Here is a 23495-nt window from a genome sequence, read left to right on the forward strand (position 1 = left end):
AAACTAATCATTTAAATACAGTAAATATAGTATAAGTATGTGTCACATAAACAAAAAATAAAAAACGGTTACTTTATAACTCAGTTTAACTAAAACATCTTACAAACCAATTCTACTTTTAAAGTAAAATAGGTTTTTTTATCACTATTTTTATAAAAGTATACCTTGAAAATAATTAACCAGCCTAAAATATCTGTTGCTACATATAAAGTTTTTAAGCTTATTTGTATGTAATATACTTAGAACAAAAACAGTCTGGGAATAGTTTTACACTAAACAGTAACATAAAAAAAAATCTTTGATTGTGTATAATATTTATGCTAATTTAAATTATCTAAACAATTATAAAAGCATAAGTTTGAAAAAAACCACATGTTTTTTATTTCATTTTTATCGAAATTAATAAATTAGTTTAGGTTTTTTTTATTAGAAGCAAGCTCGTATGTAGTAAGCTTATGTCTATTTTTAACCTAATAACTTCTTACGAATTAGTTAATGCAAACGAAAAATAAAAACAAACTGCAAAAAAAAATACGAAAAAAAAATGAGACATCTACTTTTTATATAAGCCCTAAACAAAAGTTAGTCGCTTTTTGGAGCTTGTTTGAGTAAAAATTAAGCTGCTTCATTGAAAAAGGAGTTTGAGCCAAAATGTATAACAAGTGAAATGAATACTATATTATAAAAGCCAATTTAAGAGGTTATAACTTCCTCATTTTCAAATGTTTGTTCCAGCCTTTTCATTATGTTATCTATTTAAATCGTTAAATACTTTTGTATGTTTGTTTTTAACACTAATAATTTATTTATAAAACAAGCCATTTTTCATACGTAAATATAAGAACAAAGTAATCAGTTTTAATGGGAAATTTTTCTCAAGATTTTATCCATAAGATAAATTTTTTTTACTTCTAAAAGTTTTTCGATTATAAAATAATGACAAATTACTTTGATATTCAATAGATTTAAGTTGTATAGTTTATAGATTCTATATAAGAAAAATTAATGAATAATAAAAAAATTTAGAAACTGGTAATATTTTTTAATTTGGAGCAGCATTAAAAAATACAGCTTTTAGACAACAGAAACTAACATATAGCACCAAAAACTAAACGCTAAAACTTAAATACATCATTCTCATCTAAACGCAAAGCTGTCAGTATAATAACAAAATTATAATTTTAGCCGTAACAACTCAGTCAATATTCATCATAGTCAAAATTTATACTCAGCCATTACAAAATCCGCTGCATTTCCAATCTCGTCTTTATGCTCCGCATCAAGCAGTGCGAGCATTTCTTCCATGTAAAACCGCTTGACGTCATTCTTGATTGTTTCGTGGCTTTCCACAAAGTTCAGCTGCAACTCATTTGCAATGTCCTCCGCCGGTTTTCGCTTCAAAAATGGCATCCAGTAATAGGCGAATACGAAGAGGACAAGATGGTGGGCGGACATGGCCGAGACGTAACTGGATTCAAGACCCTCAATTTCTACATTCCAATGGAAAACGGCGTTAAAGTTGGATGGTACTTGGAAAGGGAGTTTTAGAACTAATAGGCCTCCAAACAACATTGATAAACAAGGACAAACAACTCGGTATTCGGGCGACTTCAGTGTGTTGATAGTTTCCGTGACAACCAAGAGAAACGTTTTTATTGGGCTTTCCCAAGCAGATCTGATTATCCTTACAAAATAAGCACTCAAACTTTCATCTAAGTTTAGAGTGGACAAAATTGAGATGCCGTCTCTAAGGAGGAAATTCTTTCTACTTTGAAAGGCCGTGTTTGGTAGAAACCCACAGTTTTTTCTTAAGTTTCTTGATCTCTTCAGTAGTTGAGCCTTACGGATATCATCCTTCTCTATTTTCTCTTTAATGTGATAAATATCCAGCAAGTAGCAAAACGTGACTTCGGCCATCAGCGCAACAGCAGCAAGAGGTAACAACACCCAAAAGAAAATTGATGGATCAAGCTTTAAGTTCATTTCAGACATTATATCTGTTGTAAGCAATACACTACAGTAGTATAAATAAAGCAACAAATATATTTAGAAAACTGTCTGAATAACTAAAATTAATGCAAACATAAACTTAGACTTTTATAAAAGTTAACTTACTAAAGGGACAACCTTATACTATGCTTTTAGCTTTAATTAAATTGATAAAATCTGTTTAAAGTCTAAAATTTAGAGTTTACTATAATTTGATTAGATAAATACTTACTACGTTTGTTTTAATTAGAAAACAGTCTAAAAATAACTAAAATTTGATTAAGCCTTCTTAAAATTTAAGTTTTATATAAACTGAAAATAACATTATCAAGTCTTGTTAAAAAGTTATAACTATTACCATTGCCTACTATCATTAACATAGTTACTGTAAACTTAAATTTTTTGAAGTTTGTAATCAACGTTAATTAATCTTTTTTTCTTACGTTTTGTCATAATAAACGACTTCTAGACGCTCAAACAAAGAGATGATATTTTAGCCGTTACTTATTTTAAAATTGATCATTAAGTATAAATAAGTAATTAAATAAAATTTAATTAAACTATATAAGGTAATAAAAAAGTCACCTGTTTTCATATTTGCAAAAACTTTTTTTTTCCGAAAATATTGATTTAATTCTTAAAAAATTCAAAGTCAAAAAAGAACTATATTTTTTATTTATTTAACACTTTTAACTCTTAACAGGGCAGGTAATAAAAAAAGCTTGTGTTTTATTGAAGTACAGCTAGTGACTAATAGACTATAGTTGAAAAAAGTCGTTGTATTACAAGAGCTATAAGTAGTTTTATCTAAAACGACATTGCATTGATTTTTTGTTTAAATATACATTTATAATTACTAGTTACAAAAAACTAGGTAAGTCGAGTAGCTTTTTAATAAAACTTTTTAATTGAGCTTTCTAGTTTAAGAAAGACATAAATTAAACGAAAAACACAAGTTAAATTTCTAATCATCTTAAAAAAAAAAGGTAAACATATTATATCAGTTACTTTTAAAAATATATTTTTTTATTCATACATGTTCAGCTTTAACAGATCATAATCATCATAAAGACTTTAATATACACAAAAACGCCATAGAAATTCGAAAAATAACGTAAATTTAATTTATTAAATTTTACGTTTCATATAAAGTTTTCATTTGTTTAAATCAATTTTTAGTAGCAGAACATAAGTTTTTGGTAAATTAAAAATCAACATTTTAGAACGTTTCTGCTTTTAGTTTCCTTTTTATCTACAAAAAGTTATATAACTATCATTTATTTATTAAATATACTTTTGTTGTTTTTAATTGTAATAAAAATAGATTAAAACATTATAGTACAACAAAACCTGTCCTGAACCAGACATTTAACTGTGTCGGTGGTGTATGATCCGATAGCCATAAGGTTTTTTTGTACACCAGGCTCTTGAATCAAACGTTTTGAGCGCTTTTTTTCCGTTTAATGAACAATAATATGTTAAATTATTTTTAGTAAAATTTATTATAGATTTTTTCAAACTTAAATACTATAAAATGTTATTGTAATACCGATCCGCCATGTCTTTAATCAGACGCTTTAAATATGATCTGACATACACAACAAAATATTGAGTTTATGTCATTTTTTGGTTTTTTAATATAAAAATCTATAATATTTTTATATCAGAATGGTATTTAGTAAAGCTAGATAAAACTGTTTTATTACCATTATAACTTAATAAGTTTCTTACAACTTTTATGTAACATTTTCTAAATTTTCTAATAACTTTTTTTTTTTATATCTAAATTAATTTTTAAGATATGACTAGAATAAGTTTCAAAACTCTGTAAAATTGAATAGTTGTAAATAGATATTAAATTTATATACTCTTATTTTTTCAACTATGTTACAATCATATTATTATTTAGACCTACAACTAAGTTTTTTATTTTATCTAAATGTTTGTTTTTCTTTGAGATATGGCCCATTAATAATGTTTTAAGAATTATTCAGTCTATTTATTAACTTCATGTAATTTAAAACATTATTTGAATATATAACTAAAGTAAGTAATAAATATGTTTATACCTTACATGAACTGTCCAAATGCATAAAGCAGATTGTGTAAAATTAAGAAACATACTGTTTAATATCTGAAGTGTTCGAAGTTAAAGTGAAATTAATAAATACCTATATACTGTTTGTGACTTTTGTTAAATATTACAATAGACTTTGAATCAACGTACTTCAATTAATTACGAAAATTACTGAGAATTACAAAAATTAATATATTAATAAAAATTAAATACAAAAATTATGAATAAATAAAGCCCAACAAAATGGAATAATTAGATTATGTAAAAAACTATATCTATTCTGTTTTTGAATTTTTTCTAAAAAGTTATGTACTAATGCATGCTATGAAAACTTAGCATATAATTAATTATTTTCATATTTTTATTAGCAGATTAACTTTGAAATGATTTTAGCAACTTACTTTTGTTACATTTAGTATCATTGTTTAATCTATTTACCAATTTATTTCTTTTGCTAAACTTTTTTAGTGAAGTTAACCTTAAATTTCCTTATAGTGAAATTTTATTCAACTAAAAATCACAAAGTTTACAGTGTTTCATTTAATATAGGTTCTTCAAAAATTATAAGTAACAATAAATAGATTGCAACCCAAATATAAAACAACATAAAAATAACTCTGTCAATAAAACTTTACAATATTTTAAATGAATACTTTATAGTGAACATTAAAGACTCAGAACTCTTTATAATGTCAAAGTTTGACGTGTGAAAAATAAATAGAAAATTTTGTCAGTTTTAATAATAAGTCTGATTTTTCTTCAACTTAAACTATAATACTTAGTTTTTTAAATATTGAATGACAAAGAACACTAAAAACATTTGGTTCTAAGACCTGGTGCACGAAGAACCCTTCAGTTATTAAGTTGTACACCACTTGGATACCTTTATACGTCTTGTCCTCGACAAGATCAATAAATTTTTTGAAATTAATAAATATTTTTAATATTAATAAAGATCAATTAATAGTAGCGAGTTGTTATCTACAGACTAAGATAAATAAAATAGTCTGTTTTAGTGAACATTCTTATTTTTTTGTATAAATATTTTGATTGATAAATAAGTTTAACAAACTTTTATATACAGATACTTCCAAACAATTGGTTAACATTTTACTCAAGGCTGATTTTACCCGGTTTTTCGAAATAGATACAATTGAAATTACCCTACTAAAGAATAGCCTTTAGCCTTAACTAAAGTTAAAGAGATTTGTTTTAGTTTTAGCTACTTTTTCACTATGATTTCTTTAGTCATTTGCATCAGTGAAGTGACATAAAGGTGTCGGGTGCAAACCTAAGACGCTTCTGATTAGCTAATATTCAATGTTTGGGAAGGTGGGTTAGGGATAAGGGTATAGATCAGGGTTTCCCAAAGTGAGCCATGACAGATTTTTAGGGGGTCATATTTAAAACTTGCACTAGATATTATGGAGTCGTAGATGAAGAGCTTAAAAAAGAGTTATATTTGTTTTAATGGTAGTTTTTTAAGTAAACTTGTTAAAAGGGCCATAGCTTATTTAATTTCGATTTTAGGGGGCCATTTTAAAAGAAGTTTTGAATCTAAATTTTATTTATATTGCTTGAGACTTGATTAAAAACTGTATTGATTTATTTTTTTTGTTGATGTGTAAACGATGACGAATACATCAGATACGAACTTTCTAAAGTTATTTCTACAGATTAAAGTAAACTCGCTCGGTAGCAAATTTAAACAGGCAACTTCGTTGTGAATTTGCTTTCATTCTATGCATAATTTATATGGGAAAGAGCTACACGTTTACTTGTACATGGAATTTAAAGTCAAAAACCAAAAATTATAATTCTTTATTTTTAGAATTTTAGCGCTCTAAATTCGAAATATGTTGAAAGCTCAAAGCTATAAGTTGTGAAATTATAATCCAGTTATACAAAAATTTATAATAACTAATGAACAGGTGTTTAAATAAGCATTAAATAACAGCTTTGGTATGTAGCTCGATTACCGAAATGATTTTCTATACACCAGGTCCTTTCACAAAAGGTTTTGAGCGTTGAACTTTTATCGTGTTTAATAAACTGTTTCAAAAAACGTTATCTGATGTAAAACGCATGTAAAATAACTTTGTTAACTAGTCGTTTTGTTTTGGTTTTAGATAGTTAAAAAAGTTTTTATTACCAATCAAATAAAATGTAAATCGCTAAAATAAATAAAACTTCTTATTGAACAACGAATAATTAATGTTATAAAACTTAAAGTGATGAACGCAAAAAAACAGCCCAGTAGTAATTTTATCTATAGTTTTTAGTTAAATTTAGAAAAATAATTGTTTAAATGATAAGTTGTATTGAAAAAAAAAGTTTATCTGCTTTCAACTGTTTGTATTTCACATACTTGTTAAAAAATTGAACAAAAATTTTTTGAATTAAATTCAAAGAAGAACTACATAAATATTATCGTCGTAAGATCTGACAGGTTAAAGTGCTACTTTTTTTATTTCTTGAACTTAAAATTATTAAATCTTAAATAAGTTTCAGGCTTTAGAGTGGTGATAAATAAAATTATATGAAAAATTTGTAAATTACTTTAAGGTAAGTTTTAATTTTTAATAAATAATAAATGAAAAAAGTAAACTTTAAATATTGTTTTTGATACCTTGGTAACTACTTATTTTTTAGTACTAAACTAATATGTATTTATATAATACTCTGTCAGGTGATAATTTATTGACTATTTTAATTAGCTAAACTAACTTTTCTACTATTATTGGTTGTAACAAGCTTTAAAGCCATTTTTTAAAATTAATCAAGTTTGTTATAGTAAACGAATTAATTGATTTCCTTTAACATAACTTTTTAGAGGTGGTCATATATATTTAATTACTTAATTAACTTTTTTTTTTCTTTAAAAACAAACTTAAAAACACAAATTAATAAGATGTAAGTATGGAGTCCATACTTACATTTTAGTTATACATACTATGGACAGATTTTATTCTACTGAAACAAAGATTACATTCAAATCAAAATCACTGTGAAAACCAAGACACAGTAAAAACCTATATAAATTCATTTGACGATTAAGTATAAAACAAAACATAATTTAAAACGATTAAGAGTAAAGTTATAAAGACACAAAAAACAAAGATAATAACTAACAATCTATTATATCAAATTAGTAAAGTAATATTTCAATAAAGTATTTTTACACATTAGAAGAGTCATTTAAAATTTTAGAAATATTTTGTAACTATATAGTTTAAAGAAATTAATACACTTAACTACCAATCTTATTCTTCATTATTTAAAACTTGGAATTTTTTTAGAAACACAAAAGCATATTTAATAAAGAACAAACTAAATTATCAAATGATTTTCAAAATGTTTTCGAGTTATTCTAATCTTTTTTTAATTCGATTCCATTCTTACGGTCTCTACTGCGCCTGTTCTTGAACCAGCACTGAAAAAATAAAAAATATAAATTTTATATTTAGAAGAGATTAAATAGATTGACACAACAGTTAGTATATTTAATATTTACCTAATATTTTTTAACTATCAATAAAAAAGATAAAGTGCTACTTAAGTTCTTGGATAGACTACAATTTACAATGTTAATGCCTAAAGTAACTAAAAAAATAAGAATTCACTAGTTTTAAAAACTAACATTGAAAATCAAAGGTATAGAAAATCTTAACATACAAGACAAAAAAAACAAGTTAGATTACTCTAATTAACACAGTCTACAGTTAAAGTAACTGAAAAGTTAGACAAACATTTTCAAAATATCCATTTATAATATAACACGTTGAAAACTAAAAAAACTTCTGGATTATCGGTAAAAATCGCCAAAAGATTTATACTGTTAAGGTCATACAACTGTAATGAAGTTTACCTACTCTATGTAGAATATATATGTAGAATAGTAGATTTAGAAAAACAGGTAATTTAACTAAGCAGATATGCGATGTGTTTTAAAATTTAGTTTATCTTTACACGTCTTAAAACACATTTAAAAAAAGGGGGGGAATGAATTTCTTATTATGTCTATTAGAAATCAATAACTAGTAAGGAGGCGAAAAGGAAATGAATATCTAGATAGTTTAGGGGCGATTATTTTTAAAGCTCATCTAGGGGGAAATGATATAAATTAGTTAAGGAAACCGTGTCTCTAATGATGTGTTACTAATGATCATGACAAAGAAAAATTCCTAAATTTTATATTTAAAACACCTGTAAACAACATTAATTTTAAAAACTATCAATTTAATACCGGATTTTCAAAGTTCGTTTTCAAAATCAGACAGAAATTTAAAAAGAACCACCCATTTGTTTGACACTACTCCTTTAATAACTAAATTAAAATTATTTTCTAATCTTTTATTATCTATCTAGCACAGCGATTCTTAACCTGGGGTAAATTTATCCCTGGGGGTAAGTTCTCTTGTTTCAGATGACAAGTTTTCTTTATTACAATTTATGTAAATCGATGTTTATTAGTTGTCATTAATTTATAAATAGGTATTTTAACTGTTTTTTTTTAATGTAATTTTGATTTGAATAAATAATCCTTAGATTTTTGATTTGTCATATCTAATAAGTTTGAAGTTGAAAAAATATTTTTTTTAGTTTAGACATTATTTTGTATATTTGGTGAAAACCTGGTAAATACTTTACAAAAGGGTTAAATTTGGTAATAATATTTCAAAAAAGGGGTAAAACATGAAAAAGGTTGAGAACCGCTGATCTAGCTCCTTATTTTTTTCGTAAATAAAAACACAAACCCTCAATTCTTTTTCAGTGAGCTTAGTTGTTCCCAAAAGTTCATAAATTTGGTCATAACAAGGGTAGGCAGTAACTTTGTAGAAGAAGTTCTCAAGTTGTTGAAGTTGGTCGTGTGACATGGTTATTCTCTTCCTATAAAAAAGAAATTATTTCAAAATGATTTTTTTTTAATCCAACTAATGTTGATAACAGTTGTTTTAAGTAGTTAATAAGTAAGAGCAAAAATAAAATTAGTTTTTATTTTTTATCCTAACAATGCGACGGTATTAGAAAAGCTTCAATAATAAAATTCATTAAAATTTTTAGTTCAATTAAAACAAAACTACAAAAAAAGTTATCAAACAAAACTCACTTTCTTGCCTTGGGATCATCACGGTTAGATGATGACAAAATCTTTTCTTCTTTTGCTGACTTAATAGTTTGCTGCAAAAATAAAAATTGTACTTATAAACAATAGTATGATAAGTTTATAAAAATTACAGAAAGTTAATGCAAAAAAAATGTCATACACAATTTTTATAAAAAAATAAAATTTTTAACTTACCTTTTCTGTTTCATGCTTAACGGGCTGAACTGCGTTGCATTGTCCGTAATGATGTCCTGCTGGAAATACTTTACTTGTAAACTAATTAAACAAAAATTAAAAGTTAATTTTTAAAAGTAAACATTTAAAAGAACTAGTTGCTACCTGTTTGCATTTGGTTTCCTTGCGCTGGGTTGTAATAATATTGACTTGGAAGAGGATTCACCTTATTTGTTTCATGCTTAAATGGCTGAACTGCAATGTTTTGTCCGTTGTTATGTCCTGCTGCAATATTTTACTTGTTAACTATAAAAGTAAAAATTTAAATTATTTTTAAAGGAAGAAATGATTACCTGTTGGCATGTTATTGCTTTGCACTGGGTAGCCGTGAAAGTGGTTTTGTGGTGGTGCGTAGGAATATTGAGTGTTATTCACTTGCTGAGGATGTGCAAGCTGTTGATGATTGGGGTGAAAGTTGCCGTGGTTGTGACTGTGGTTCTGAAATGGTGTGTCTTGTATTGGTTGTTGAAACTGAGGATGAATGTTACCATGGTAGGCGTGATGGTTCTGAACAGGTGCAACTGGTCTGCCGAACTGACTGTCATACTGATGGTAAGCATCTTGTCTGCTATACTGGTTTTGAAACGAAGTATTTTGCATAGGAGCAACTTGCCTGCTGGAATTAAAATTGTTTTGTACATGAGGTTGTTGCGGGTGCTGATAACCTGAACGACCAGCAGAATGTTTAGCATTGTTAATATGGTGTTGGTGACCTTGAGAACTGGTCGCCATACTACCTACTTGATGCTGACTTACGACTTGACCATTGTTGATGTGTTGCTTGCATGCACACTGTAGCTGACCCGTATATTGAGAGTTGATCGCCATACTACCTACTTGGTGCTGGCTGATGATATGCTTGCTTGAACCTTGTTGTTGACCCGTATATTGAGAATTGGTCGCCACAATACAGTCTTCAACCTGACGTTGTTGCCCTAAATCATTGCACACTGGTTCCTGCAATTCATGAACTGGTCGCTGATGGCGGTAGTACCTGCTCAAATCAGGTTGATGACTAGGTTGAATACAACTTTGTGGATTCATCGCTAAACCGGTTTTGATGCTTTGTTGGTTTCTACCTTGGTCGTTTTGATGGTTCACGGTCACAATGTTTACTGTTGAAGCGCAGATAGTTGGATCCCTGCGAACTGGCGGTAGCATCTCATGAAAAACTTGCTGATCTTGAGGAGATGATTGTTGACTCATTGCCAAGTCAGTGCTTTGTTGAAAGCTTTGTTGTTCCTGATGGATCATGCTTGTATCAGATTGAAAACTTTGCAAGTTTGAATCAAGTTGATCATATTGTTGTGGGTTCACGCCTGAATGGTTTTCGTCGTTCATCGCTCCTCCACCTAGTGTTGAATTGTAATTTGAATGGCTCAGATCACAACTTTGAGCATCTATGACTTCATAGTCAGCATGTTGACACAGATGAGTGGTCATCTGGTCTGCTTGTTGTAAAGTGTTTGGGTTTGTGGGGTTGATAGAATTCATTGTGTTTCAAAAAAAAAACAGCCACGTGTTCAAAGCTAGTTTATTATTTCTTATGTTATGTACCTGAAAAATTTATTTAAATTAGAAAAAAAAGTTACACATGGCTGACAAACCTAACACCTTAAAGTTACTAATCTTAAAAGTTGTTCTTTCAATCTTATTAGCTTACACATAATCTATTAATTAAAATCATAAACATAAAGTAAATAGTATAATGTTTTATACTTGCAGATGTGTAAAGTTACAAAAAACATATTGTTTACTAATACTTGTATAAGTTTTGAAAAATCAAAATAAGTACATTTCTTAAAACTCATAATAAACTTGTTTTCAAAGTTTGTCCTCTAAAAGATCTTTGCTATAATAGTACAATTTTTTTTAAATCTCAATATATATTTTTAATAATCCGGCTAATAGGTTTAACAATAGTCATTCATGCTCACCCAAGTGAAATTAAGTAGGTGTTATGCATGGTTCAGTTGATCTCAATTAAATGTATAGTTTCTATAAATAGTATATTGTATACAAGATTTTTTTGCGTTCTTAAGCATTTTGAAACAAAATTAAACATGAAACATAAGTTTAAATTAAAATTTTTTTAAATAAATAACTTAAAATATTAATCTAAACCAATCATTAACCTTTATTTAATTATTTGAAAGAATTTATATTACAAAGTACATATGAATATATTATAAAATCTGAGAGAAAAATATGCATACATACACATTACTTAACAAGAATAAATTAGTTTGATATTAAATTTAATATAAATACAATTTAAGTTTAGCGCAAAGCAACAGCCTTTGTATAATTGGAAAAAAAATTCAAGCTTAAATTAATGTATTAATTAAATATCTTTTGCTGTTCATATAACGCGGAAAAAAAAACATATAAATAAAAAATGAAGAAATAAATCCTCAAAGCAAAAAAAAAACTTAAAAAATTTTAAGTACGTAAGCTTGCTAATAACATATAAATGTGTAATTTTAAAATGTCATTTTTCAGAGTGTAAACTATCATTATAATTTAAATACAGTAATTCTATAACAATCTTTAATGCGCGTGATTTAAGTTGAAACTATATACTCATTATATTTTCAATACTTTTAAGGGATAAAGTGCACAAAATCAACTTGCATAAAAAAAAAACATCAAAAAATTTGGTTTTATATTCATGTTCCCAAATAGTGCCAAGAACTGTTTCCTGAAAATTAGTTAATCTTCTTATAATAAAAATTAGAAATACTTTGCTTATATAACATAAGATATACCAAATAGACATATATACAAAAATAATCATAACTTCATAGCCCTTTTTTAAAGGTTTTTTAAATTTGCAAAACCTGAAAGTGTTTTAGAAGTTTACTAGCCTGTCTTAACCAATAAAAAAAATACATAAGTATACGCAAAACGTATTTAGAATTTGTACTTATCAATGAAAATTAATTAGTCTTAAAATGTATACTATTTTTTTTAATTCACTAGTACATCTAAAAATTCAAAAATATTTCTGGACTCAATTATGTTATTAATACTCAAATTAACTACTTTATCCTCTCCTGTTCCATATATGATAACTGTTTTAACTATTTCAATTCAGATATAAGTTGCAAATTTGGCAAAAACATTGTTGCAATTTTGGCTCTCATTTTTTGTCAAATAATATTTGTTATCAAGGCAGATATGAACAAATGAAACTACTTAAACCTAGATGTAGTAATTTTTTATTTTGCTTTTAATTCACTAATAAAAGATGCATGACGATCTAAGAGTGGTAAATAATAGTGTTTAAAACCTCTTTAGCAATGATAACTTAAACCACGGTTACTAAGCTTCTCCTCATATTTGTTATATTAATTAGTTTGTGTTACAAAGGATCTTACAACAGATGTATTAAATAAGCAAAAAGTGCTTAAAGTTTCTCAAATTACCAGATGGCTTCAGTGATAAATGGTTTTAATGAAACTAGCAAAAGAGAAAACATTGAGTTACTAAAAAACTTAACTGGCTATGAAAATTCATTGAGTTACTAAAAACTTTACTGGCTATGAAATTTCATTGAGTTACTAAAAACTTAACTGGCTATGAAAATTCTGCAAATTCAAATAATAATTTTTTTTGTAAACTTCACTACATTTTCAAAAAACTAAAATATGAATTACTAAAACAAACTCAAAAAACTAAAGATAAGGTTTGCTCAAGCTTTCATTTGTAAAAAATTTGACCGAAAATTTTTTAGAGTGCATAATATAAATAGCTCTTTTTTTAATTTGTGTTGCGATAATTAGTTTGGAAAAGAATAAGAAATTATGTTTAATTCAGTTGACAAATATTATGTTAGTATCTAATAAAAAAAATAATTAGTAGTAACATAGCAACAAATTACTGCTTTCTAAAAGCATATCAAAAACAAAAACTACGCTTTTAAGAATTAAACAATTATTTGAACTTAAAATATTGTTGCATTGTTATTAAAAAAATCTTTTGTTAAAACATAGTAAGCTGATTTAAAATAACTTTAAGAAAATTTAAATATAGTAGCCTGAAACTTCATGAAAAGAAAGAGTTATTAAAACGCGGTTGTGCAAATTTAGCTTTTAACATTACTGTAACAAACCTCCACAAAAAAAAATATTATCATAACTATTATAATTATATTATCAATAACTACAACAATACATAACCTTATAAAATACTTCTGTTTTTTTCAAAATTTAATACAAATATATTTAGTTTAATACAAAATGTAATAGAAGTTTACTAGTCTGTCTTAACTAATAAAAACATATTAACATACATAAGTATACGCAAAACATATTTTTAATTCGAACTTATGAACTAAGATTAATTAGTCTTAAAAATGTATATTAAAATGTGTTAATTCTACTATACATCTACATTTATAAATTCAAACATATTTCTGAACTTAATTATGTTATTAATACACTAATTAACTACTTAATCCTTGCCTCTTCCATATATGATAACTGTTTTAACTATTTTGCTTTAGATATAAATTGCAAATTTGACAAAAACATTGTTGCAATTTTGGCTCTCATTTTTTGTCAATTAATATTTGTTATCAAAGCAGATATGAACAAATGATACTACTTAAACCTAGCAGTACTAATTTGAATTTTTTTGCTTTTTATTCATTAATGTTAGATGCATGATGATCTAAGAGTGAGAAGTAATAGTGTTTAAACCTCTTTAGTAATGATAACTTAAATCACGGTTACTTTACTCTTTGAGCTTCTCCTCATATTTGTTATATTAACTAGTTAGTGTTACAAAGGATTTTACAACAGATGTATTAAATAAACCAAAAGTGCTTAAAGTTTCTCAAATTACCAGATGGCTGGTTCAGTGATAAATGGTTTTAATGAAACTAGCAACAGAGAAGATTTTGAGTTACTCTCAACTTAACTGCCAGTGAAAATTCTGCAAATTCAAATAATAATTTTTTTTGTATACTCGACTACAGCTTCAAAAAATTAAATTAAGAATAACTAAAACAAACTCAAAAAAACTAAAGATAAGATTTGCTCGAGCTTTCATTTGTAAAGTTTTTGACCGAAAATTTTAAAGTGAATCTCATGAATAACTTGTATATTAATTTGTGTTACGATAATTAGTTTCGAAAAAACAAAAAATGTTTTTAGTTCAGTTGACAAAGGTTTTGTTAACTAGGAGTATTTATATCTAAAACTAAAAATTAATTAGTACTAACATAGCAACAAATTACTACTTTTTAAAAACATATTTTAAACAAAAACTACGCTTTTAAGAATTAAACAATTATTTTAACTTGAAACACTATTGCAGTGTATTAAAAAAATATTTTGTTAAAAACATAGTAAGCTGATTTGAAATAACTTTAACAAAATCTAACTTCATTTAGTCTAAAAAGTTATTAAAACATGCTTGTGGAAAATTAACTTTTAACTTTATTGTAACAAACCATCATCGCAAAATAAATATATTACCTCAAACAATAACTTTAATAATACATAACCTTAAAAATACCTCTTAAATGTTTTTTTTCAAAACTCAATACAAAATTTTAACGCAATTCTGTTAACAAGATTTCAAAGAAAAGAAAATCTGGTACAACGAAAACTTAAATTGTTATTTTGATAAACACAACATGCATTAATTTCATTGTAATAATATTTTCATAATTTGTTGGAATGTTTGAATATTTTTAATGGAAATTAACACAAAATTTGGAATCGTTATTTGCACATTTTAGTTCTTTTTGCAAAATTAAAAGTATCACTTAAAAGTAAAATGTATGAAAAAATCAAAATACATCGCTAATGTTATGTATTTTGATGCCAGTAAATTAAAATGAGTTTTACTTTTACTACAAAGTATTTTTAGAATCTTTACAAACATATTGTATTAGATTTTAAAGTTAATGTAATTCAAGATAAGCATTAATTGAACAGCATATTGAATATCAACAAAAATGCTTTACTTTTACTTTTAATACAAAACTTTTTTAGAATCTTTACAAACATATTATGTTTGATTTAAAGTTTACTAGATAAGCATTAATTGAACAGCGTATTGAATATCAACAAAAATGTAACCTTTTATCCTGAAACATAACGCTATAACTAAACTAATCAAAAAATCAAGCAAAACAATCAAAAATAAAATGTCTACGCTGTATAATTTTATGTACAGTAAGCAAAATTTTTGAATCTATTGAGTTTGTCATCTGAGTCTTGCAATGTTGTAGCCCAATTCTCTCTTTTAATTTTGATCCGTATAGATTTATTCTTCAAAACAAAAAAAAAACAAAATACTTATAAAATTAATAAACTAAAAATACATATATACCTAAAAACGGTATAACTTTAATATTATAGTTTGCTTATTTCAAAAGTGTAATACAATACATTATCAGTGTTTTAATTTTTTATGAAAACAAAACCTTGTCATAACCAATCCATGAATGGTAATTTATTAATGCTATAAAAATAAACTAAAGTTTTGTGCAGAATACTTTTAATAAGTGCAACGTGTAATTTTTATTCCTCAAATTCATTTAAATGCTGGCCAAAACAAAAAACTACTAAATTTATCAGTTTTTTTTTAAGTAATTAAAGTTCAAATTTACGCGTAAAAAGAAATCACGGCTTAAGTTACGCGGACAATATTTTGTGATCAAAAAAAAAATTTTTTCAAACTAACAAAAGTTATTATTATTTTTATTATAACTATTATTTAAAATAAAAAACACACAAATCTCCTTAAAAATACTTTTAAGATTATTATTACCTGGTAAAACTTATTTGATGCCGAACTTAAATACTCAACCAAAATATAGACATCAATAGACAAAATAAGTTTTAACAGTATGTTTGAATATTTTAGGTATTTTTTTGAAAATAAATATATTATCTATGTAACTGTACACCTATATACAAGTTTGCTTTACATAAGGCTCAGTAAATATAAAACTAAAATATTGATTTTCATCTCTATAACAAAAGCATAAGTATAAATAAAAGAATGACTACTAGTATGTGTTTAAGCCTTATACATAGTTTAAAATAAAACTCAATGTAATAGCTAGTGATCAAGTTTAAGCAACATTAAACGAATCTTTTTGAAATGCGAAGGTGTTTCCCCTATTATTTGCTGAGTCACCAAATAAAAAATACCAAATATAAATCTTTTTATAGTTTTTTATTCTCAGTTATCAAATATTTATTTTTTGAAAAAACTTCAATAATTTAAGGTGCGTTTGGGATAAGGGTATAAATTTAAAACATAAACAACTTTTCAATTTTGCTGACTCAGCAAATATTAGAGGGAAAACGTTAAAGTACAATCATAAGTATTAAAAAAAAAAAGAATAATAAAGATAAGAGAATATTATACTTGATCAAAAGTTTATGGTCTTTAATAATATTTGAAAAATAAATTAAAAAAAAAAAGAAAAAGTAAGTGTAAAAAAGTTGTTATTTAATTTTTGATTGTAATTTACAGGTAATTCCCCTAATATTTGCTTGGTCAGTATATGTAATAATTTTTTTTTATCTTAAATATACCCTTATCTCTAACCCACTTTACCCAAAAATAATAAAAATGTATTAAAAAAACTAACATTTTAATAACTAAAAATAAAAAAACTTTTTATTTTGCTGTTCAGCATATATTAGGGGAGTTACCTTTAAGTTACAACAAGAATCGTTTAATACTATGACAAATTGGATTTATTTTTATTAGTATTTACTAATCTAAGAAAAAATCTACTAAAATGTTAACGAACAAAAAGAAATTAAACAATAAAAAAGAGTTCTTGGCACACTGCTAAAGTAACAGAGATTGCTTAATTTTTATTGAAATTCATAGCTCAGCTGTGTTTTAACAAAACCAAAAAGTCTAACAAAAATATTCTAAAATTTTAGAAAAAAAGAAAAAAAAAACAGAAAAAACAAAACACTTTTTCTATTTTATATCTTATTACTTTTTGTGATTAAAAAATAATTATAACATAATGCAGTGTTTTAGTATTTATAATAAATATAATAAACGCAAAATAAACAATAACTTTCACACTAAATTAAAAAAGAGCTATTAAAAAAACAATGAAAAAGATAAGAGAATAATATACTTGATCAAAAGTTTTTGGACTTAAAAAACTTTAGAAAAAAAATTAATAAAAAAAGTGCAAGTAAGTAAAAAAAAGTTGCTATGTTTTATAACATTAAAAATTTTTGGCACTTTATCTTTATTACTGGGTTTTTGAGTATTATATATCATTATAATAGTACAAACCCTTATAATAATACTATCTATAGAATTAAACTAGCAAAACTGGACATTAGCATATGACTTATAGAGGTTTTTCATAGAAACTTTTACTAAAACTTTTAGGTAAATTTTAGCATAGAAAACCGTATAATCCTAACAACCTTAAAGTTTAACATTATTATCATTGAATATTAACGTCTAATAATAATTTTAAGCTTAAACATTAATTACTGCTGAAATTAAATTAACAAAAATGAAGTTACGAATCTTTCATAAAAATGTATAAATTCCCTAGACAATAGAAATTTATACTGTTAAACTTTTTGTTTTAACCCAAAACAAAACTTAAATAAGATTTTTTAGATTTATGAGTTGATAACTTCTTAAACATGCTATTCAAAAGCTCAAGGGATTGTTTTTAAATATTTTAGAAACTTTAACTATAAACAATATATTTTAATTGCGTTAAAAGATTTCTTGAAATATAAATATTGAACATCACTATTTAAAATTACTTTATGTGCATTTTTGTACTACAGTTTATCAGTATTTATACTTTATGTGCACTAAAATTTCGTCTTTTATCATTCGAACTTTGACAAAATTAAAAAATTAAATAAGTCACTAAAGTTTTAAAGCAACGTCAATTATGTAATTAACAATTTTCATTATTATCAAGGATATCCTTAAATTTGCTTTATGTTTACGAAAATGTATTTCAAAACAGTAAAGTCTAATTTTCTGAATCAACAGTATTAATTTCAACACTTATTTTACTATCGGTTGTTTAAGATATTGTGTTGATTAGACCTAATAAAAAATTCAACAACTTGAATTATCTAAAATTACTATAGATGTATATAATTAAAATAAAGTTCTTCAACATCATTGTCGTTTTTACAAATATCTCAAACTGATAATAAGTTTAAGCTTCAAACTTTTAAAGTTTACACCAACTTAAAAAAGATGCTACTTACATTGAGAGACTAAAAAGAAACTAATTAAAATAAATAATTAATAAAACTGACTTTTATTTGATCGTGCTTTTAAACTACTACTTATAAACATTTGAATTCTTAAATAAGTTATTTAACTTAAAACATTTGAATAATTACACTTAGTACACATTAAAAAAAAAAGATAAGTTATCAGTGGTCGTCAAGTTGATTAAAATTTGTGGACCCTAAGTTGCAAAAAATGTATACGGTGTGCCCCTAGACTAAAGAAAGTGCGCCAGTAGTACTTACAAAGATGTAAACACTTTTAATTGTTTAAAATAATAAGGTCTTGACAAAAATCTTAGTACTTTTATTTGATTGAAACTGTTTTATTTTACATGATTATACTTTATCAAATAACTTCTATCAATTTAAAGTAAAAATACTTAAGCTTGAATTTTTATTTTTAAATATTTTAAAGTAAGTCTGATTTTTTTAAAACTAGCCTGAGTTTATAAAAAATCAGGTTTTTTTTTGAGTTAGAAAAATTATGAGTGACCTTAAAGATTAACTTTTTAATTCTAAGTCATCCTAAAGTTTATATTTTTTTTAACAATCTTTAACAATTTACAAGGTTGCCAAAAGTCTTTGAAAATAGTTTTAAGGTTATCTGAATTTCTTTAAGGTTTTCAAAAGTGCATGTTTTTGGTTTATTTTTACTATGAAACAAACTTTAAGGTAAAAAACTGTCTTTAACAGTATAACAGCATTAAAAAGACATCATAAAGCTTCCTTAGGTAAGTTTTAAAGTGAAAAAAAATTAGTATTTGTTTATATATATAATATCTTTTTGTGTCAACTTGGAATTTTGTTACTTAACATGTAAAAAATCATTAAAATTTCAGGTTTTTTTAGTGATTTTGTTCAAAACTTGAGGTTTTTTTCAAAAAATTTCAAGCCTAAATTGTAGGATTCCAGGTTTTTTGGCAACTCCAAAACTAAAAAACTAATAATTTAGTTTTCAAAATAACAAATTTTTTTTTAGATACTTGTTCTAAAGTATCAAAGTATTAAAATTGGAACAATTAAAGCTTATATACGAATAAGAACTAGAAAAAAATGGCTGAGAGATTTACAAAACAAGTATAACCATCTTGATTTTAAATTAAATAATCAAGTTGGCTTAAGTAATTCAGACACTACTAAAAATTTTTAGCTACTTTAAAATATTTAGAGTGTCTTGCAACCCTGAAGTTTTAAAGCTAGACTGAGTTATCCTGAGAATACAAAACCCTGATAGTATTATTACCTTTCTAGTGTTACAGTTATTAGTAGTATAATTTTTTGAACACAATAAATTAAAGTTAATTAAAAAAAAATAATGACACATTAATTTTAATCTAAAATAGTATTCATTAAATAATTAATAATAATGTATATTTAGGAATTTATTTAGTAGAAAAAACATTAACAAGGAAACTATTATAGTTAGAATAAATAAAATAATAATTATTTGTGAGTCTTTGAGGTTTTTTTAAGAACACTTCAAATTAAGATTATTTTAAAAATTAAAATGGTATTCATTTACTAATTAATAGTATTGTGTATTTAGTTATGATAATATATTAGGAATTTATATAGTAGAAAAAAACTTAAACAAGGAAACTAATCATAATTAAAAATAAACTAAATACTAATCATATGTAAGTTTTTTTTTGAAATTCATTTTTGGGAATATTGGCCAGGAGCAGACTTTATACATGACAAAGTTTATTTACAATGAAAGTATAAAAAAGTACGAAAATGGACCTTTTAACTAAATGGTCCAATAAAGAAAATTTAAACAAATATATCAGAGCTGGAATTAGCTTAACTAATAAAATTTATCGTTTAAAAATGGTAAACCAGACAGTTAAAGTTTAAAAGTTCTTTAATGTCACTTTATGAATTGGGTTAATATTATAGATAATTTTTATTATCATGATAAATGCTTATAAAGGCAAAAAAGAATATCAACAAAATTGAATTTTTTTGATTTTTAGTTTTTGAGTTTTATAAGAAACCCATTAATCTCTATTGCTTTTCTTTTTATATTTTAGTGTCTTCTTCAGGCACGTAGCTTGGTACGTTTCTGCCTATGTGCGAAAAATACTTTGCTTTTATTTCAGATTAATGCTGTTTCTATTGACTACGTCAGATGTTTGATTTTGAAAATAATATAAACGTTTTTAAGTTAAATTGTGATTTTCTTATACTTATTTTCAATGAAAGCTTTATGTGGAGCAAAATAAGTTGCTTTGTATACAGTTATCACTCATATTACAACATTCCATTTTTGAAGTGTTAGCATAAACGCATGTTTCATACTTAATTCAATAACATTAGATGCAGTTTAAATTGCTGTGTTCCCGCTAGGACGTTATCACGCGTCATTTCAGATGTTTTTAATTTTGCAGATTCGTAACTTTTTTGAGATAGATACCTCCCTGGTCTCCTTTATACTTTTAAGACATTCTAGGTACAATTTTCGAATTACTAACAAACTTATAGTATAAAGTAAATTTCGACTCAGTAAATCTTTACTTGCCCACCTAAGATTAAACTTGTCTTGCATGGTAATAGGGAAAGATCTTTCCCTTACACTTTATTTTACTTACCTTTTACCTATTTTGTAATGGAAAATACCAGTTATACTGCTGTTCCATTTAGTTGAACATCAAATAGTATAAAAACTATATTCTTTATCTATTTTGTTGGTGTTTGCAATTGTTTTTAATACAATATGTTCATTCAATTGTCATACCTAGATTATAAATTTTGCAATTAGTATCACTATACATCCATCAGTTACAACTTTATACTTTTAGTTTTCAACAAACTTTTTCAATACATTAATTGTTTAATGTGCATAAAAAATCAAGTAATGCCAATAAGTTTCACAAATTTGTTTAAGATAGTTAAAACAAGCGATAGTTTTAAAACGCATACCAAAAACATAACTTTAGACCAGGGGTCGGCAAACTGCGGGCCGCGAGCACGTTTTTTTTTTGAATGGAATGCGGCCCGCGGAAGAATATTTTAAGTTTAACTTATTTTAGTTTTTTCTTTAATTTCATTTAGTTCGAAGTCCCTGTTTAACATTTTAAAACAATAAAAAGCTTTACAATATCAGCTTAAGAATTTTAAAAAGATAGATTAGCATTCCACCAGGTTTTTTTTCTCAGTTTCATCATAGCTTTCTTCTTACAACAGTAAGTTTAGGTATTTTTTACATATTTTTTATACCTAACATTCTTTTATAGATGTTTTATTACTAAAAGTTGTATTTGAGTGTGCACAAAAACATTTAAAAAAAATATAAGTGAAAAAAAAGGTTTATTTTATTGTGATTTTTTTATAATTTTTCTTAGCACTTTTAATTAATTACTATGCACACAAATGTACAAAGATGCTCATATATTTTTGTATACTAAAATATTAGGCTAGTTTTTGGTAATTTAGGCTGGCTTTTTTTGCTTTATATGTGGCAAATTAAACTTAAAATGTATGTTTTGTTCAGTTTACAGTGTTGGTTTGATTATAAAATATGTTAAACTTTAAGTCTTATAGCTGATAAAAATTTGAAATATTTTTAAGTTAATTGTATACATATAGGTGTGAAAAATAAGATTTGCTAAAAAACTTGAATCCCGAAAAAACTTGGAATTTAAAAATTTATGTTTAATTTTCTGGGAAAACCTTGAACATGAGAATTTTTGAAAAAACCTGTGACTTTAAACAATTTTTACGTGTAAAATAATGAAATTTCGATTTGACGCCAAACATTTACTTTAAAGATACTTTTTTTAAACACAATAAAATTTACTTAACAGTATCTACTTAGTAATGCTATATAACTAAAGACAGTTTTTTTATTTCATATAATTTAATTTTATACCAAAAAAAGGAGCAGAAAATTATACTTCCAAAAACTTTATGTAAGTGCATTGCATTTTTGCTATAAAAATGCCTTCACCTATTGTTGTGCTTTGAATAAGAACTATACCTATAAACTCTCCTAAAAAGTCAAAGTCAGTAAAAACACCTCTAATAAAAACTCTCAGATGAGCAATATTTCTTGTACCAGTGCTCTGTTCTTAACAGATTGATGAAATTTCTAATTTGGTTTATGGTGCTTTATAATCTTTAGAGATATGCTAAACACGACTTATTGTTTTCTTTGAAGATATAATCAAATTATTTTACTACCGCCAATATAAATTATTTAAAAAGTTTTTACTTCTAAACAGTATCTTCTTTTTAGTAATTATTTTTGCTACTTAATAACTTTTTTAAACAGTTTTTTCTGACCAGTCTGTATTACTAAAGATAATCATTCGCTTTGTTGAAACCTACTATAGCTATTTGTTTTTTTTTTGTTTCTCGCAATAACTACTAACTAACGTTTTTTTTTATAGCTCGTCTTCTATTTAACATTTACTCTTTAAATAAAACATCTTTATTGCAAAAAAGGAATTACTATAATGATCCATAAAAATATTTAGTTTTTCTACTTTATTAATGGCTTAAAAATTTTTTTTAATTTTGTTAAAAATGTATAAGAAACGTAAGTGTCCATATAAGCTGACTTATGATATTATTTATGCTATATATTTAATTCACTGTTATTAAACTTCGATATTTCTTCACTTTAAAAAGGGTTGCAAATCGTACAGTCTAGTTTAAAAATTTTAAAAAATCAAACTAGGTTAAACTTGTTTAAGACATCTAAATAAAACTCAGGTAAACTTTTATTTCAAACACTTTAAATAAGTCTTTGAATTCTTAGAACAATTGACTGTAGTGTAGTTTACTAGTTGTTATTTTTTCTGGTTTACTTATA

General features: G+C 25.3%; 1 protein-coding gene across 1 annotated transcript; it reads right to left on the reverse strand.

The window, feature by feature from the left end:
- Nucleotides 1–1215: 1215 nt before the first annotated feature.
- Nucleotides 1216–1992, reverse strand: LOC145850068 (ER membrane protein complex subunit 3-like). Its single transcript, XM_082955213.1, has one exon. It carries the CDS (start codon nucleotides 1990–1992, stop codon nucleotides 1216–1218), a length of 777 nt encoding a protein of 258 aa, XP_082811339.1.
- Nucleotides 1993–23495: the final 21503 nt, after the last annotated feature.

Source organism: Thalia democratica, chromosome 2 (assembly GCF_965202585.1).
Source record: "Thalia democratica chromosome 2, ktThaDemo2.hap1.1, whole genome shotgun sequence".
In the NCBI taxonomy this organism is placed as follows: Eukaryota; Metazoa; Chordata; class Thaliacea; order Salpida; family Salpidae; genus Thalia; species Thalia democratica.

Bases quoted from the DNA above. Each gene is read 5' to 3' on its own strand.
- LOC145850068 (XM_082955213.1), bottom strand. From the start codon at position 1,992: ATGTCTGAAATGAACTTAAAGCTTGATCCATCAATTTTCTTTTGGGTG.